This window comes from Gastrolobium bilobum, unplaced genomic scaffold, assembly GCF_033153095.1.
Source record: "Gastrolobium bilobum isolate Gb01-03AN ecotype WA unplaced genomic scaffold, APGP_CSIRO_Gbil_v1 utg8498, whole genome shotgun sequence".
Classification (NCBI taxonomy): Eukaryota; Viridiplantae; Streptophyta; class Magnoliopsida; order Fabales; family Fabaceae; genus Gastrolobium; species Gastrolobium bilobum.
In genome coordinates, this window is record NW_026898476.1 from 130,611 (window position 1) to 150,695 (window position 20,085).

At 35.3% G+C, this 20,085-nt stretch overlaps 1 protein-coding gene across 1 annotated transcript; it reads left to right on the plus strand.

Moving 5' to 3' along the window:
• Positions 1–3,662: 3,662 nt before the first annotated feature.
• On the plus strand, positions 3,663–8,133 carry LOC133316606 (protein BIIDXI). The gene is made up of 2 exons (XM_061518383.1): positions 3,663–3,813; positions 6,914–8,133. Exons 1-2 carry the CDS (start codon positions 3,732–3,734, stop codon positions 8,002–8,004), a joined length of 1,173 nt encoding a protein of 390 aa, XP_061374367.1. The 5' UTR covers positions 3,663–3,731; the 3' UTR covers positions 8,005–8,133.
• The last annotated feature ends 11,952 nt before the right edge of the window (positions 8,134–20,085 follow it).

The window sequence follows — 20,085 nt, forward strand, 5'->3', positions numbered from 1 at the left end:
TCACAAGAGAGCTCATTGGGCTTGAAAGGTGGAAGATGCATCAGGCCTAGCCTACTTGTGCTAAGAAATTCCAGAAAAAAAAATGGGGGGCAACGAGAATCGAACCTAGAACACCGAGGCTCTGATACCATATAAAGAACAAATTCAACCCAATAGCTTAAACGGTTAGGTGAGAGCCTTTTTAATCTCTAACACGTCCCCTTACGACGCAAGAGCCCTTTGGGCTTGAAGAATAGATATTGCATAGGCCAAATTTTTTTGTTTACCTTGTGCTTATTTAATTCCACTAGAAAGTAGGGGAGGTAAGGATCGAACTCGTGACCGTATGGTCACTGAAGCTCTGATACCATGTAAAGAACCAATTCAATCCAAAAACTTAAGCTGATACGTTATTAATGGTTTTATATATCTCTAACAAAAGTAATTTACCTACTTGTACTTTTGAAAATCATCAATTAACCATGTATGATAAAATTCCATCCGATTCTGTTAATGTATATGTGAGTAAAACTTCTATATTGTAAAATTTCTTCTTCCCTTCAAAGCCAAAATGAGAAAAACAATTTGTGTCTCTATTCTTTTCTTCATCTTGCTTATTGTCTTCTTTGAAAACCCACATCATTGATATTGGGAGGAATTGGTTGAGGATGATGTGTGAAGGATTGGGTCACGTGATATGCTAACGGAAGTGGATGCAATTTTAACAGATGTAGTTAATTGCTGAATGTTTGAAAGTACAAACATCTAAATTGGTTTAATTAAAAGTATAGGTATTTTGAAACACAGGTAAAGTACAAGAGGATAAATTGTAATTTAGCCTACAATTTAAAGAGTGGGCAACTCTCCACTTACCTACAAATTGTTCACTTCTAATTGTCTTATTAACAAATAATCAGGTCTGAATTAATCTATAGTTATGTAACTGTACTCACTTCAAGTGCATTACATTAAGATGGGAGATAGAAACCCATATAATGCATCAATGAGACCCCTTGACCCTCGCCAATAGTTCTCTAATCACGCGGTTGTTCATCGTTGATTCTTTGCAACCACCGTACACTACTCAAAAGCAGTTGAAACCTCTCTCCAATGCACCACTAAAGAAAACAACAAAAATTGAAGGTATAATATGACTGCCAGTTCTAACACGCTTTTAAGGAGCTGGAACCCAATCATGGGGTGAAGACAGAAGACAATTTCAAGGGACCACAATTCACTGCTAGCAACAGCAATAATTATTAATAATGCAAAAAAATAAAGGGGAAAAAGTAAAAAAGAAAAAAGGAAGCAATCAGGGTAAGGGAAGGGGTATAAGAGGAGGGATAAAACATTTGGTTTATGAGAAAACTTATACAAATGAAAGGTAACTGGGGTAGGAGATAGTGAAAAAGAGCAAAAAAATAAATAACAAAATGAACCAAGCCCACCAATCATGATAAACAAAAAATTATAAATTTAATCAGTAATAATAATCCATAAGGCTCTCAAGAATAACTGTCAAGAGCTTCAAGGTGTCAGCTTAAGTTAGAAACAAGAGGCATATACACAGACCCAACCTTAGCACAGTTGAAACTTGACAACAACAATGCTGAAAAAATACACCGTGGAAAATGATATGTGTCTTCCCTTTTCCAGGTTGAATAGACTGAATCCTTTGTTGCAATTTTAGGATCTGCAAGAAGATTACAAAAGAAATAAATGCATTCAATCTCCCGTCAAGGTAAGAGAGTATTTTTTTCGTAAATATTATTTTTGGTACTTATCAAATTTTACGATGCGGGCTTTTTTAGTCCTATCAAATAAAAAAGGCTATTCGTGGTTCCTAAAAAATTTAAAATAGATCCATTTAGTTGAAATCGTAGTCTCTCACGAATTCAAAAAAGGCTCACATTAGTCTCTCACAAATTCAAAAAAAACTCACATTAGTCACTCAAAAAGACTAAAATGAGTTCATTTTGAATTTCTTAAGGACCACGAGTAGTCTTTTTATTTACTAAGGACTAAAGCAGACATCATAAAATTTGCTGAGGACCAAAAAAGATATTTACTCATTCTTCTTAATACGCCCAGAGTCTCTATACTTATTCAAACGTGAGTTATGAGATTAGTTATAAATTAGTTAAGTAAATATCATACAAATACATTTATATGAATATAGCGTGACTAAGAGTATTCTAATTAGAGAGTGTTGAGATTAGTTATAATTAGTGAGTGTGAGTATTCTGATTCTGGCTGAGTCGTAAATTTATATGAATATGTTTAACAACATTAGCCTGATTGTTTTGATAATATTGTGCCACTTTATTTTTCTCTTTCTATTAGACAAAAGTTCTTAATTTGATTGTGTTATTTGATGATTACGTTTTATTTATCCATATTTTTGTTTAATAATAACTTTATCCTATTTTATTGTTTTTTAATTCAGTTATTAATATTGTAAATAATAAAACGTATAACAAAAAGTACTAATCATTGAAGAAAAATATCTACATGGAACAGGTGGTAAAAGGGAAGTTTTAAATATACAAAAATTGGAAGATACCAATCGTATTCAAGATTTTAATTCTGAAAAAGAATAGACAATTCTATAATAAAAGAAGGGATATATTATTCTATTTATTTTTTTCTGCTTATTTTTATCTATCATTCTTCAATACCATTAGATCAGAATCTCGATAAGAAAAAGAAATAATAAATGTAGTTGAGATTATGATCTAATGGTATGAAAATTGATAAATAAAAGTAAGCAGATAAAGAGATAGATAAAATAACCTATCAATAAATTAAATTCAAAATTCATTATTCACCATAAACGAATCGTAATTGCTATAAAATTTATCTAAAATGTCATTTTGATTCAAAAATTTATTCAAAATTCAAAATTTATTTTCTACTCTCATTTTGATTTCCATATTATATTTTTTTCTTTTTAAAAAAAAAATAAAGTGAGTCTCGCCTTTTATTGTGAGAGTAGATATGACATAAGAAAAATAAAATTCATAAATACATTAGTTTCAATAGAATGATTTGATATTGTGAACTTTTATATTTTATTTAATTTATAAATTAAGTATATTATTTTAGATATTATTATTTTTCACGTTGTACTCTTATATACATATAAAATAGTGTGGGATTTGCTTAAAAAAAAAAAATAGTGTGGGATTTATATTTTTGTTTTTCATGTGGCTCATCACATTAGATAATTTTATTTTTTATAATATGAAAAAATATTTATTTTATTATAAAATGTCCTATGCCGACTTATCTGACTCTATTCTGATAACACCGTACTATATACATAGATTAATTCACGGGATATGTGAACACTGTCGAGTGCCGTAATACGGCAGGGGGGGAGGGCCCGCAGTGAGACCGGGGTCTCAGAACCCGCAGAAAAAAGCCTGTAAATTAAATAATAGTTTTTTTGGTAGAAAATTTAATAGATATTAAATAACACTCTTTGCTATATATATAATAAAAAAGAAAAATCTGTGTCCACACTGCAGATAAGTATTTTCAAATCAAGCTTTAATTAATTTGATAGAGTGGTTTTAACCTAAACTAAACAGCAAAAAGGACCATAAGCACCGGTGACTGGTGAGAATCTTAGATAAAAGGACACTCGCCAACCCTCTTTGCCATTGTGCTCCTCAAAAACAGAGTACACTACACGTATCAGATAAGCATAGAGAGAAATAGAGAGAGAGAGAATATTTCTGGGCGTGCAGATGGCTCGGAGCTCCACAAGAATGAAACGGGTCTTCATCCTCGTGCTCCTAATCTCACTCCATTTGGCCCTCGCAGAAGATGGTAATCTCTACTATTTCTACCTCTTAAATGTACATAGAGTTTGGCTACGGTTTTCAAGTTTTCCTCTTTTCTATCTGCTGAGATCTGACATTACAATTTACAACTGCTGTTTTTTTTGCGCTTGTTACTTGGTTTATGTGCTTCGATTTGTGTACTATGCCTATGATTTTGGTGGGTTTTTAATTATATTTCCATTGTGTGGTCTAGTACTATGGTACGAAGATGAAATGCTAGTAATTGTTAGCTCTGTTTGAAATAGCTTTCTGGGTGGGGGTGGGGCAAATTCTGGGTTTTGTTTTTACCAGGTTACTTTGCTACTATTTTTAAGTGCTGGGGCTGACCATCTTATGTATGCCAATTATAGAAATAAGAGACTGATTTTCGGGTTGGGCATGGTGGAATATGGTTCTCTAGGCTTTGTGATGCTTGACCATGATTATAATGTTTCTGTTTAACTTGTTTGCTTGCAAGTAAATGTAGTTATAATGTTTGACTTAGTTTATGGTTTTTACTTCTCCATGAAGTGAATGAACTCTATCCGGTTTTCATTTGGACGAGGCTGTTAATGATTTCCAACACAAAACGCCCACCTTTCACTCTACTATGAGTGTTTTTTTTCTCTGTCATTCTCACATTTCTAACCACCCCATTGTGTTCTTTCGTTTTCCACAGACCAGTCATTTTAAGTACTGGTGTAAATAGTTGGTCCAGAGGGTCCTAAGTCCCAAACAGGTCTATCGCTAGCTTATATCATATTATTTATTTTAAATAAAATAAATAAAATTATTATTTTAATAATTTTGAATAATAAAATAATATTAATTTATATATATTTTTTAATTATGAAATATTTAATAGGTTTAAATAGTCTAATTGGCCTAAGCCAAAGTTTTTATTTTTAAATATAGGTAGGACAGAACAGAATTGTAATCTGAGTCTACACAAGTTAATAGATCAGATCAGACAAAAGGTTTTTTTACACAGTCTGACCTATTTAAACAAAAATCTAACCCAACCTAATTTATTTATGCTCCTAATTTTAATACTTGTTTTATTTGGGTGAAGTGAGCTTCTGATTTTTTGTCATCCCCTATTTTTTCTTTGTCTATAGTCCATGGAGTCAGTAATGAAGTTAAAATTATACCAAAAATAAAACATATGATGGCAAAAAATTTAATAAAAAATGGCTCTAGTTCTAACTTCCAACTTTTTTGAAAGTGAAATGCGCCATATGCTCCTAATCTATGATCTTTAAAGCACGCATAGTTGAAAAGAAAATTAATTTCCAAATATAAACACGAAATGTTAATAAAACGCTATAATATTTTACATAGCTATTATTCAGTTGCTACTTTTTACATAATTCTTGAAAATAGGTAAAATCAGTTTTATATATTTTTTACCAAAAAGTAGCATTGTAGAATTAGTTATACGAGTTTAAGGAAAATACACCGCAAAACATCGCTATCCTGCAATTATGATTAGTACCAAATATTCGACCCTAAAAAATGTAGATTAAAGTAGTTAGTGTTTTGTTATAGGATGATATGACCATAGTCCATTAGTAGACGAAGAAAATCATAACCAGCCTAGAGAAACATGAAAAAAGGGAAGGCAAGTAAGCGTATGGGTCCCAAGCAAAAGACCTTTGCAATTCTTGTTATCCTAGGGATGCGAAAGGACTATATTGACACAGTGTTCCCGCCACTCGAAACAAGCTTTTTTCCTCCAATCTTGACCAAAGGGCAAGGACCTTTCCGGAAAGGACGCAAGCACCCAGATACTTTTACTATTGTTGTCGTTTGGGTCATCCTTTAAATAATAAAAAGCACGGTAAGAAAAAGTGCTTTTCTCAAGGGACAGGATTGGGAGTGGAGCGGCAGCGTGGGTTAGGACTCACGCGCTCACACGGCTTCTGGTACATGTTGATTTGGATCAGATCTCAATTTGTTCCCCGTCAACATCATATTTTGTCGTTTTTGCCGTTGGGAAAATCTTCGTTCTAATCTTCCCCATGCTGTTTGGCTTCGCTAGTTGTCACATACATTGAGAGGGGGTCTTTTTAAATGGTAGCATATTTTGTTTCGGTTTTTTGTTGTTACTTCTTGGTGTGCTTGGCAAGCTGGATCTGACAGAGACTCTTTTGAAGGGTAGCTTATTTTGTTCCGTAATTTATTGTTCCAAGATGGGCCTTTCTAATTCTCGAGGCCCATTCTTGGATTAGGCGCTCCAAAATTGCAATAGCTAATCTAGCACTACTCTTGGTGTGTCGCTGTTATTGCTGTGAAAGACATAAATATATTGAAGGGACCAGATATAAATTCGAAAGAATGGCGTAGGTGATGGTGCATTCACTATAGAACAACGCATATATTTGCTACCTTCTAATTCAACATAAATGTTGATTCCCATCACGTTAGGTTGGAAACTTGGAATTTCATGTGGGTAGGAGTTGCACCTTGACAGTGATTCTGCTGGTCCTCTTATTTATTTGAAAACACCTTGAGAGCGAAATGTGACCCTACACTCATCACAATTACTTTATATAATTTTCATTTGACCATTTGTCACCTGTATTGAAGTCTAAATCTAATCGACAAGCGCAATTTTCTATCTTAATAAAATACGTATGTAGTTTTGTCGACTATGCTATATTTTAGAAAGGAAAAGTTGTTACAGGGACATGACTCAGGTGATAAAGGCTCGGGTCGGGTATATTTGTAATGTTGTAAATTAAATTTCATATGTTTGAATATGAATTAATTTAGAAGGATGATAGGATTAGTTTAGTACCTAAGGATTAGAGTCCTTCGGTTATAAAGCTTAGGTTCGATCTCATCACTAGTAATTTGCTTTTTAATATGTAGCTTGTAATGACACCCTAACGTTAAAGCCGTGTAAAATATTCTAATCTCTGAACAGGGCAACCTCACTCTTCTCTTTCTTTCTTTAAGGAAAGAAATTATAAACAAAAAACTATACTAGAGTTCGAATATTCCTTTGGTGTTTGATTTTATTTACTTTCACTAGTGCTATGCTGCAACACATTATAAATTATATGAACGAAAAAATTGATTATAAAATGAATTATTATATACAGGTTTAGTGGCGAATGGAGATTTTGAGGCAACCCCATCAAATGGGTTCCCAAGCGAGGCAATGGTGGAGGGGCCGAGTGAAGTCCCTAATTGGAAATCAAACGGCACCGTTGAGCTTGTGGAGTCTGGGCAAAAACAAGGTGGGATGATCCTCATCGTACCACAAGGTAGACACGCGGTGAGGCTGGGGAACGACGCTGAGATCAGCCAGGAAATACCGGTGGAGAAGGGTTCGATTTACTCGGTCACGTTTTGTGCGGCTCGCACGTGCGCCCAGTTGGAATCCCTCAACGTGTCAGTCCCACCTGCATCACAGACGATAGACCTGCAGACCCTGTACAACGTGCAGGGTTGGAACCCTTACGCGGTTTCTTTCAATGCGGACGGCGACACTTTTAATTTGGTTTTTAAGAACCCTGGTATGGAAGATGACCCCACTTGTGGCCCCATCATTGATAACATTGCTATCAAGAAGCTTTTCACTCCCGATAAGCCCAAAGACAACGCAGTAAACAACGGTGATTTTGAAGAAGGTCCATGGATGTTTAGGAATACTTCACTTGGTGTCCTGCTTCCAACAAACCTGGACGAGGAAACTACCTCGTTGCCCGGTTGGATAGTTGAATCCAACCGAGCCATTCGCTACATTGATTCTGATCATTACGCTGTTCCACAAGGTAAGAGAGCCATTGAGTTGCTCTCAGGAAAAGAAGGCATCATATCCCAAATGGTTGAGACCACTCCTGACAAACCATATTCCTTAACCTTCTCTTTAGGTCATGCAGATGACAAATGCAAGGAACCACTTGCTGTCATGGCTTTTGCTGGTGACCAAGCTCAGAACATTCATTACACTCCAAATTCCAACTCTACATTCCAAACTGCTAACCTCAATTTCACTGCCAAGGCTGATAGGACTAGAATTGCCTTCTACAGTGTGTACTATAATACCAGAAGTGATGACATGAGCTCTCTGTGTGGGCCTGTCGTAGATGATGTCAAAGTCTGGCTTTCTGGGTCCAACGGGCTTCGTGGGTTGGGCTTAGTAAGGCTCGGGCTTGTGATTTTGGGTTTGCTCTTGGTTCTGGTTTAAAGGGGTTTGCTTTTATTTACTGTTACCACGCCTAATAGGTTCTGTTGGATTAGAGGTGTAAGTGAAGTAGTAGTTACGTTCTCCGAATCTGTTTGTATCTGTACTGGCCTTAAGTTTATAGTTTATGCTTTAAGCAATGAAAAATGTCTTAGCTGTGTCATTCATACTTCTTCGCTGGTAAAGACACTATATATTTAGTTTGATGCTTAAGTGTATCTCCTGCAAAGTATACCCACTTTCAAGATTTGACTCAACGATCGAATAAGCTTCTAAATTAATTTAACCCCCTAGGTACGATGTGTGATGCGTGGAAACGTGATAGTTGATGTGCATCTCAAGTTTTGTCATTTGTGGTGCTGAATTCTCTACGGTGAGATGAAACTAGATTTAATTTTGCTTTCGCATGAAGGTGCTGCACAAATTCAGTTGTACAAATCTGTTAGTATCTTTCATGATAAGATTATGATGTAACTTAGGCTTGTGACAGGCATGATAGTATAAGCTTATACTTTACGTTATGACATTTTCAGTTGTTTGGTGGGACTATCGTATAGTATAAGTTTATACAACATAATCCCTTAATACATCAAAATGATGTATAACTTAATCCAGCCTAAGGGTGAAGGATAAGACCTGATAAGAGATTATTAATGTATTAACATCGTTGACCAATGTAATTTTAAAAATTTGATATATTATTTTAATATTAATCTATTAAAATAAAAATTAATTTTTCAATATATTAATTTTTAAAATATTGAATATTTTTATTTTTATAAAAATTAATTTATATTTTGGACACACTAATCAATAATTTTTTATAAAAATTAATATCATATATTCTTTTATAAATTATTTATTAAAAATATTTATTTTTATCATATATAGTATTATACAGTGCATTAGCAAATACTGGATGATATTATATCATACAATATGTTATTTTATACAATATTGTGCCAAACACTGGATAGTAGTAAAATTCAATCAGGTCTTATACAATCAAGCCTTATACTATTAGGTCTTATACTATCAGGTCTTATCCTATACTATGCACCAAACATGCCCTTAGGGGCAAACAAGTTTTTTTTTTTGGATATTAGACAGGTTTTTATAATTAAAAAAAAAAATTCTTTGTAATGAAGAAAAAAAAGCCAAAAAAAGTGTTCTTAGGAAGAGTTTTTTCCCAAGTTGTGTCAACTTTTTTTTGAAATCAACAGTTTTTAAATTAAAAATTTTATATAATTATCAAATATTATTTTTAAAGTTTTTTTAAAATTTAACGTAAAAATAACTTTTAGCTTAAAAAAAAGGAAGATATACTTACCACCAAAAAAGTTTACAACTTTTACAACCAATCTAATCACCATTGATTTTTGTCAATCTAACGATTATAATTTATTGGAAATTATTGGGTCGCATTTATTAATCAATTATTAAATTTTAATAAAATATAATCGTTAGATTGACGGAAATCAGCAATGATTAGGTTGGTTGTAAATGTGGTAAACTTTTTTGGTGGTAAGTATATCCTCTCGCTAAATTTTTTTACCAAACTCCTCACTTTTTTTTAACTTAAAAGCAACTTTATTTTTAACTTTTTTTTAGTACAATTGATTATGATATAGCTTTTCCAGTTGATTCCAACTAGGGCAATTTAGATGAGCTTTGAAAAATAAAATAAAAATAAAAAACTTTATATATATATATATATATGAGTTTGTTTTTTCTACAGACAATGTAGATAAGTAATCTACATTGAGCCCAAAACAACATCGTTTTGTAAGTAAATATAGATAACTTGTCTACATTCACTGTAGAAACATTAAAGTTGAAAAATATTTCTGAAGCAGCTTGAGATAAGTTTATCTCCGACTACCCTAAAACTACGTCGTTTTATTTCTTTATTTCCTTATATTGATTATTTCACCTTTGAATGGTTATGATTCCCTTTTTCTCTCTCTTTCTTTATCACTATTGATCCATCTTTATATGGTTATGATTTAGTAGCCGGAGATAACATTGTCTCAAGCAACTTGAGAAATGATAAGCCCATATATATATGGGAAAAACATTTCTCAAGTTGCTCGAGACAATGTTATCTCCGGCCACCCCAAAACTGTTGGGAAAACTCAGTTCCCTCAGATCGGCTCAGGGGCCTTTTGTGCGGAAGTCAATCAACAAGATCCTGATCTCGGATATCGGCAATACCTCGGCCTGAACTTCACCAGGTCGGGTAGCGCAGCGGAAAATCAAAACGAAAACAGGAGAGAGAGAAGAAGAACACAACCAGATTTAACGTGGGAAAACCTTCTCCAATGAAGAAGTAAAAACCCACGGGACCTAGTCCAGATCAAAAATCTACTATGAAAATAATGGTTACAAAGAATCAAATACACCAATGTGGTGGTTAACTCAACCTCTCCAATAATAGTGATAATCAAACTACCCTAGAGATGTTTCACTCAAACTCTCTCTAGAGATCTCTCAAATGCAAAGCATAAAGCTTTACTCAAACAATCAAATAATTTTCCTCTCAAATTTGTTCTCTCAAATCTGACCTAGTCTCCACCCTCAACTAATGAGTATATATAGAGGAGGTGAAAATTAGGGTTAGGGTTTTTAGGAAACCCCTCAAATGGGTTTGGGCTTAGCATTGAAGGAGGAAGCCCAACAAATCTCCCCCTCCGACTTCAATGGGTCGGCTTCAGCATCAACTCGGCTCCTTCGCAGCAGTCTTCAAATTTTCTTGCTGGAACCGGCTTTGTCATCATGTCTGACCAATTTTGGTCAGTGTGCACCTTGATGAGTTCGAGCTCACCACCTTCCACCACATCCCGGATCTAGTGATACCTCACATCAATATCCTTAGTGCGGGAGTGATAGGTTGAATTCTTCGCAAGATGGATTGCACTTTGATTGTCACAACCCAGCTCGTACTTGTCTTGATCATGGCCGAGTTCCATTAGGAACTTCTTCATCCACAGCATCTCTTTGCTTCCCTCAGTAGCGACAATGTACTCAGCCTCAGTTGTCGATAGTGAAACACATTTCTGAAGTCTTGATTGCCAAGAGACAGCTCCTCCGGCAAATCTCATCAAATATCATGTAGTCGACTTCCTCGAGTCGGCGTCTCTCCCTAAATCAGAATCCGAGTAGCCTTGCAACTCGGCTTTGCCTTCTCCAAATCAGAGACATAAGTCGGTCGTACCTCGGAGGTACTTGAAGATCCACTTCACTGCTTCCCAGTGCTCTTTGCCGGGGTTTGATAAATACCGGCTTACCATTCCAACAACATACGCCAAGTCGGGTCTAGTGCAAACCATTGCATACATCAAGCTTCCGACGGCGGATTGGTACGGGACCTTCATCATCTCATCTTTGTCTTCATCAGATCTCGGACATTGCTTCTGGTTCAGCTTTATGTGTACAGCTGAATCTCTTCAGAATCTTCTCAATATATTTCTCTTGACTCAGCCACAGTAGCTTCTTCTGTCTATCTCGGATAATCTTGATTTCGAGTATCTGCTTTGCAGGGCCGAGGTCCTTCATTGCGAAGGACGAGCTCAACGCCCTTTTCAGGGTGACTATCCCCGATTTGTCTTTCCCTACAATAAGCATGTCGTCAACATATAACAACAAAATCAAAAAATCTCCGGCCTCATACCTCTTCATAAATACGCAGTGGTCGGCATCTGTCTTTTCAAACTTATGATCAGTCATGAACGATTCAAACTTCTTGTACCACTGCGGAGGTGCTTGCTTCAAGCCATAGAGGCTCTTCTTCAACCGACATACCAAGTCTTCTTGGTCTGGAGCTTGGAATCCTTCAGGTTGCTCCATATATATTTCTTCTTTTAAGTCACCGTGAAGAAATGCCGTCTTCACGTCCATTTGTTCTACCTCGAGGTCCATTGAAGCCGCCATGGCAAACACGGTTCGGACCGAGGTCATTTTCACCACAGGAGAAAAAATCTCCTCAAAATCAACTCCTTTCTTCTGATTGCAGCCTTTCACTACAATCCGGGCTTTGTATCTCGGCTTTTGCCCGTTCCCTTCATTCTTAATCTTGTAGATCCATTTATTCTTCAAATCTCGTCTTCCTCTAGGCAACTCGGTCAGCTCATAAGTTTGATTCTCGTGCAGAGACTTCATCTCGTCTCGCATTGCCTTTTCCCATTCTTCTTTCTTTGAGCCCGTCACAGCCTCATCATAACTCTGAGGCTCACCGTCTTCAGCAACAACGATGTATTCATCATATGGGTATCTTGTAGAGGGTCTTCTTTCTCGAGTTGGATATCTCGGCTGTTCTTCAGCTTGAGAACCCGATTCATCATTCTCATCCCGGATCTCATCATCAACTCGGACTTCAGTGTCTTGGTCATCTTCAGCTTGTTGCTGATCATCATTTTCTTCATTTTCTTGATTTTCTCCCCCTGCTTCAGCTCGGACAGGAGGGATGGGTTCTTATGTCTGACAGTAACCCGGACTTTGGGCTTCGAGATGTTATGAATGTTCTCATGTTCATGAAAGATCACATCTCAGCTTCTCACTATCTTCTTATTGATTGGATCCCAAAGTCAGAACCCGAACTCACATCTCGGCGAACCAAGATAAATACATTCTTTAGTCTTTGCATCAAGTTTGGCCCTTTCATCTTTAGGGATATGCACGAAAGCTCGGCATCCAAACACCTTCAATTGATTATAGGCCACTTTCCGACCTGTCCAGACTTCTTCTGGAATTTCTCCTTCAAGTGGCAGTGATGGTGAAAGGTTGATCAAGTCAACAGCTGTTTTGACGGCTTCTCCCCGGAATGATTTCAGTAACCCGGCATTGGATATCATGCTTCATACCTTCTCTTCAATTGTTCTGTTTATCCTTTCAGCCAGTCCATTCAGCTGAGGTGTCTTGGGGGGCGTCTTCTCAAGTCGAATCCCGGCCGCTCTGCAGTATGCATCAAATGGGCCGCAATACTCACCACCATTATCAGATCGGACCACCTTCAATTTCTTGCCAGTCTCCCTTTCAACCATAGCATGTAATTCTTTAAAGGATTGGAGTACCTGGTCTTTAGACTTCAACAAATATACCTACACTTTGCGAGAATGGTCATCAATAAATGAAACAAAGTACTGAGCTCCTCCAAGGGATCTTTCCGACATGGAGCAGACATCAGTATGGACGAGGTCAAGAATATACCTGCGTCGTCTAGGTTGATCCGGTCTCACAAAAGAAACCCGGTGCTGCTTTCCAGCTAGGCAGTGCGTGCAACTCTCCAACGCTTGGCCTTTCAACCCGGTCAATAATCCTTTCTTGTTCAGGATCTGTAGCCCTTTCTCGCTCATGTGGCCGAGACGCTTGTGCCATAGCTCCAAGCTAGTTTCATCTCGAACAGAATTGGCTTCTTCGCCATTGATCTTTCCTTGCATCACGTATAAGGAGCCTTCTTTCTTACCTCGGGCCACGACCAAGTTTCCCTTGGCCAGCTTCCATCTCACACTACCGAAGTAGTTCACTAACCCGACATCATCAAGTTTGCCTACCGAGATTAGGTTCAAACGCATGTCAGGAACATGCCTCACATCCTTCAACACAAGTCGGCACCCGACATCCGTGGTCAGAGTTACATCACCGACACCAACAATCTTGTTGGTCACTTGATTTCCCATCTTCACGACTCCAAAATCACCACCTCGATAAGAGGAGAAAAAACCTTTGTGTGGAGTAACGTGGAAGGAGGCACCAGAGTCAACAATCCAGGTGCAGTCATCATATGCAACATTCAAATAATTATCCTCACCAAGGAGGAATATCTCGGCATCCGGGTTGGCAGCCACCGCAGTGGTGCTCTTGTCTTCCCTCTTCTTGGGAATAATCTGATCCGGCTTCACAGAGCCGTTCTTCTCGTCATTCTGCAAGGTCTAACAGTCTGGCTTCTTATGGCCTGTCTTTCCACAGTAGAAGCACTTCAACTCATATTTCGACTTTGACCGACCTCTGGACTTGTCTCGTCTGTCACGACCTCTACCTCGACTTTTGCTTCCACCGCAGGAGTCGGATTTCCCTTTGTTCTCAGCAACGTTGGCCTCAGACGTACTCGAAATACCTCGTTCTCTTCTCCTGGATTCTTCGCCCAGGAGGCTGTCTGTCACGACATCCATCTTCAATTTTCCATCTGAAGTCGAGTTATTCAGGGTCACCACCAGAGTATCCTAGCTTTCTGGTAGCGAGCTCAACAGCAGCAATGCCTGCAGCTCTTCATCAATTTTCATATCAGCCTTTGACAGCTGATTCACAACACCTTTGTAGGTGTTCAGGTGTTCAATCATGCTCATGCCGTCCTTGTATTCAAGCTTAACAAGTTGGCGAACCAGGTGTGCTTTGTTCCTGGGAGTCTTCTTCTGAATCATGGACTCTAATTTCGTCCACAACTCATACGCGTTCGTGAATTCGGACACGTGCTCAAAGAGGCTTTTATCAATATATTTCCTGATCGTGGCTACCGCCTTCCGACTCAGGATCTCCCACTCCTTATCAATTTTGCCTGCCGGTCTCTCACCAAGGATAATGGGCTCATGTAGATCTTTGCAGTAGAGATGATCTTCCATCATCGGTCTCCAATAAGTGAAGTTGTCTGCGGTCAACTTGAACATATCTCCATCATGAGTTATGCCACTGGTCTCCATCTTGTCTCCCTCAGAACCCGTCGAACTCGGGCTCTGATACCACTGTTGGGAAAACTCAGTTCCCTCAGATCGGCTCAGGGGCCTTTTGTGCGGAAGTCAATCAACAAGATCCTGATCTCGGATCTCGGCAATACCTCGGCCTGAACTTCACCAGGTCGGGTAGCGCAGCGAAAAATCAAAACGAAAACAGGAGAGAGAGAAGAAGAACACAACCAGATTTAACGTGGGAAAACCTTCTCCAATAAAGAAGTAAAAACCCACAGGACCTAGTCCAGATCAAAAATCCACTATAAAAATAATGGTTACAAAGAATCAAATACACCAATGTGGTGGTTAACTCAACCTCTCCAACAATGGTGATAATCAAACTACCCTAGAGATGTTTCACTCAAACTCTCTCTAGAGATCTCTCAAATGCAAAGCATAAAGCTTTACTCAAACAATCAAATAGTTTTCATCTCAAATTTGTTCTCTCAAATCTGACCTAGTCTCCACCCTCAAGTAATGAGTATATATAGAGGAGGTGAAAATTAGGGTTAGGGTTTTTAGGAAACCCCTCAAATGGGTTTGGACTTAGCATTGAAGGAAGAAGCCTAACAAAAACTACGTCGTTTTGTTTCTTTATTTCCTTATACTAATTGATTCACCTTTAAATAATTATGATTCCCTTTTTCTCTCTCTTCCTTTATCACTATTGATCCATCTTTATATGGTTATGATTTAGTAGACGGAGATAACATTGTCTCAAGCAGTTTGAGAAATGATAAGCCCTATATATATATATATATATGTATATATATAAGGATTTACATTTCTGCATACGTGCAGCAATCAAATATTTGCCATATATATATGTGAAAGCATTAAATGCGGGGAATCATAACCATACAAATGATGAATGTATTAAATGTGGGAAATCATAACCATACACATGTCGTTGTCGTACATAAAGCGGCTGCAGAAATGATTTTACCTATATATATACAAGGTTCATTTTTTCTATCGTCAATGTAGATAAGTTATCTACATTGAACTTAAAACGATGTTATTTTGGGATGAGAATCAAGCTATTTTTTTGATTATAATTTATTTCAGAGTTATAATAGTCTTTTTTATTATAATTTTTTAATCCAAAATGACATCGTTTTGGGAGTGAATGTAGATAACTTATCTACAATCACTGTAGAAACATTAAAGCCATATATATATATATATATATCATTTCTTGGTAAATATTTTTTTAAAAAATAAGAGCAATTTTATATTTGAATCAAAATTTAAAAAGGAGTATTTAGGATTTTTTAAAACGGTAAAAATCTTGATCTATATAAAAGTACAATTTTTTGGCTTTTATAGAAGTTACATCTATACACACATCTAAAATGAAAAGCATTTTTATGTTGAAAAAAATGCCCATCCAAACCATTTTTCTATTTCGTATTAAATACTGAGGATAATTTAATTGATTTAATCGCGTAGGCTTTAAAACATTGCTCCTACACTGAATAGCAAAACTTATTCAGGTAGTATATTTTGACTACTAATTTTTTCAATTTTTTCTACTACCACTTCACTACCACTTTAATCATCATTGGATCAAAAGTTATTTTTCTTTTCTCTCTCTTCATTCAACTTTTTCTCTAATCTAATGGTGATTAGAGTGGTAGTAAAGTGGTAGTAAAAAAATGATAGTCAAAATATCCTAACTCAAACTTATTTACTTTGATCTAAATAAATGGTGATATTTAGCTACTTTTTTTTTTCGGTAACCTTGGTAATAGCATAGCTACCATCTTATTTTTTTATTTTTTTTTGTGAGGAGCTACTATCTTATTTAATTAAAATATAAAATACAAAAATATTGTATTTGTATTCTAAATATCAATGTTATTAAAACCGGCCCGGTCATTGACCCGGTCAAGGTATTGGGTCATTGGATCACTAGTTCAACCACTAGGTCACTTGTTCAATCGCATGACTCGGTAATTATATGCAATTTTATAATTTATATTAAAAAATTATAAACATACTCAAATATCTAAAAAAAATGAAAAAAATTTCAAATATTTTAATATAAAAATAATAAATCACATATTATTATCTAATAAAAGATCAAACAAAAATATAATAATCGTGATACAGAGCTTTAGGTTCAGAAAACGACATCTCTAATTATAAATTAATTCAAAATTTTCTACATAGTACATAATGAAGATAATATTAGTATTGTAGGTACATAACTTATGTAAGTCAATAAGCAAAAAAATATTCAAATATGTCAATTATAAATTTTTTTGAAAAATAAAAAATTTTGGATTTTTTTTTTTGGAACCAGGTCGGGTCACAGGTTAACCGACCGGGTGACCGGTTTTTATGAAAACCGACCGAGTCGCACCGGTTCTGATGCATGGCCGGTCTGTTGCTTCAACCAAATCGGTTATATGACCAGTTTACCGGTTCCCGGATCGATCCGATGTTAAATATGTGAAATGCAGGAAGAAATATTAACCGTTAATTGTTAAAGACTGATACATCACAAAAGGAAATAAGAGGGAAACTCTACTATTGCAATTTTATATCTTCATATTTTAGAAAGAAATTTTAAAATAATATTTAGTTATTTTATTTAAATTTTAGTCCCAATACTTTCTATCGAATTTCCAATTTAATCTAAATATTTATTCTCTTTTCAAATCAGCCTTCACACCATTAATTTCTGCTATAACGCCATCAATTTAAACTTTACTAAATGTTTTATCGGAGAGCATTTAATTAGTACTGGACAAAGAATGAGAGCACCTATTAGATGAAAGAAACATATAGGGCTATATGTTTGTATTCTTTTCAAGAAAAAATGATTTTTTAATTAAAATCATATTTAAAAAAATTACAATAAAAAGGTAAGCTTTTCAAAAAAGAGAAAAGTATAAATAAATATTATATTACTGCTTTTCTCAAAATTTAAAACAAAATTATATCATAATTTTTTTAAAGTTTAAACAAAGAGGAAAACTCACTAGAGAAAGAAATAATCATTTTTTTAAGGGAGTATTTTCAAAAACATTTATAAGCCTTGGAATTAATTTAAAAAGAAATAAATATGAATTAATTTGAAAATGAGTAAAAACTTTATTATTTTACTATTTTCAGGTAATTTCAAAAACACATTTATGTCAATTAATCGTTTTTTTAAAAACCCAAACAAATAATCCATCATATCCTATTCAATATATTTTCTATAATTTTATCATCATCATCTTATGGGAAAATATTTATCTTTTTAAAAGATATATAATTGTGTCATTTTAAAATAGAAAAAGTAAGAGTGGCAATATGGGTTGAGCCTGGCGGGTCAATCCGCCAACCCGCCAAAACGGGGCGGGTTGGGTTGGGGTTTTCAACCCACCAACCACCTCAACCCCCCGCCCTAGAAGTGGGTCAAAACGGGTTCAACCCGCCGCGGGGCGGGTTGACCCGCTGAGTTATAATTTTTTTTTTTACAATTAGGTAGTATTTTATTAGTCCTTAAATTTTTGTGATATCCAATTTTTTTTTTATCTTTGTACTTCCTAGAAAAATAAAGAATAATAATTTTATTTATGACAAATGTTATCTATATATAAATTCCTAAAGAATGTTTGACAAATATTAGTATACATTTAAGATTGAGACTAAAAAAATATAGAGAGATGTGAAATAAAATAAAATAATATTAGAAAAATTCATAAAATATAATTTATTTTTGAATTTTAATTAATTTTTTTAATTGGCGGGTAGGGGGGTTGACCCGCCAACCCGCCAACCCACCATAAAAAGGGGTGGGTTCATTTTTCCAACCCATATTTTTTGGCGGGACGGGTTGGTGGCGGGGCGGGGCGGATCAACCCAAATTGCCACCCCTAAGAGAAAGACATAATTTAATATTTTTTATTTAAAATTTAAATTTAAAAAAAAGTACACACTTTTTCTTCCATAATTTTTATTGCTTGTATTTTTTTACTTAAAATAATATAACTCATGTCTTTTAATAGAACAAACACTAAACCCCTTATCTTATTTTTCTCCATACGCCTACATGCCTTTTTTTTCTTCTAATGAAAGGATAAAGCAAATTTCGAAAAAATGCAAAATTTTTTTGAAAAAAAGGGATAAGACATTTGCTGGTCAAATAAAAAGTTTGACACTAGTATAAAAATAATTGATCTTACAAATTTAATCCATTAATTAATAACTTTTTTGTAATATTATAAATCTAAAGTTTTTATCGTGGGTGCGATGTTAAATAGACAATTTAGTTGTTCTTTTAAAAGTATTCTTACATATTGGGTTTGCTTTGCTATATGCAATAAGTCCAATACGACGTTGTTTTGAAGTGAAAATTATGGTATTTTTAATTTATTTTAGGGTTTAATATTTCAATCTCAAAATAACTTTGTTTAAAGAGTAAATGCAGATTCTGCAAGCCCGAATTTATCAGCACCGTGGTGATTCCAACGATAGCGTTTGGACAGCCCCCAAGCAAGGGTGGGTTAAGTTGAATTGTGATGGAGCTTCTTCTAGTGGCATGAAAAAAGCTAGTTGTGGTGGTATATTAAGAGATCACAATGGATCCTTTTTGGGAAGCTTCTATTGTAATTTAGGTTCCTGCAATCCTCTTGATGCAGAATTATGGGGATTACTGAAAGGTTTGGAACTGCTTTGGGGAACAGGATTAAAAAGAATAGAGCTAGAATGTGATTCTAGCCAAGCCATCCAGATGTTAAAGGAGCAGCATGAAGATCCTAGGGACTCTCAAGTCACTAGCAGATTGAGATTATGGTTAAAAGCAGATTGGACTATTCATCTTGTTCATACCAAGAGAGAAAACAACAAATGTGCTCATTGGTTAGCTAAAGCTGGGCAGACTAATAATCTCCATTTCAAGATTTTTAAAGATCCTCCTCCTCAGTTGATGGAACTTATAGTTGCTGATGCTAGAAATATGTCTAGCTTGTTAGTTTCTGATTTGTAATTTATTTCTGTCTCTGGGGCTTAGCCCCTCTTTATTTACAAAAAAAAAGAAAAAAGTAAATGCAGATAACTTATCTGCAATAACTGCAAAAATATTTGTCTGTATAAATAATTTTATCGTAGAACCTATATTTTTTTTTCTCTTTTACTCACATGCTGGACCTAATATATTTTTACATGTGTGTAAGAAATAAAATTATCCCTTATAATATTAATTTCATATATAATAAAAAAAATTGAATTTACTCAAAAAATAATTGAGGAGAAAAATTACTAGAAATGAGAAGTCCGTGAACACGTTTCATGAACCGTGGTGATGACCGAAGAGAGATGTCAACAAGGGAAAGCTATTGTAACTTTCGTATATAAAAGGATCTGATCT

Bases quoted from the DNA above. Each gene is read 5' to 3' on its own strand.
- LOC133316606 (XM_061518383.1), top strand. From the start codon at position 3,732: ATGGCTCGGAGCTCCACAAGAATGAAACGGGTCTTCATCCTCGTGCTC. The intron at 3,814-6,913 runs GTAATCTCTACT...TATTATATACAG, and splicing joins TTTGGCCCTCGCAGAAGATG to GTTTAGTGGCGAATGGAGAT.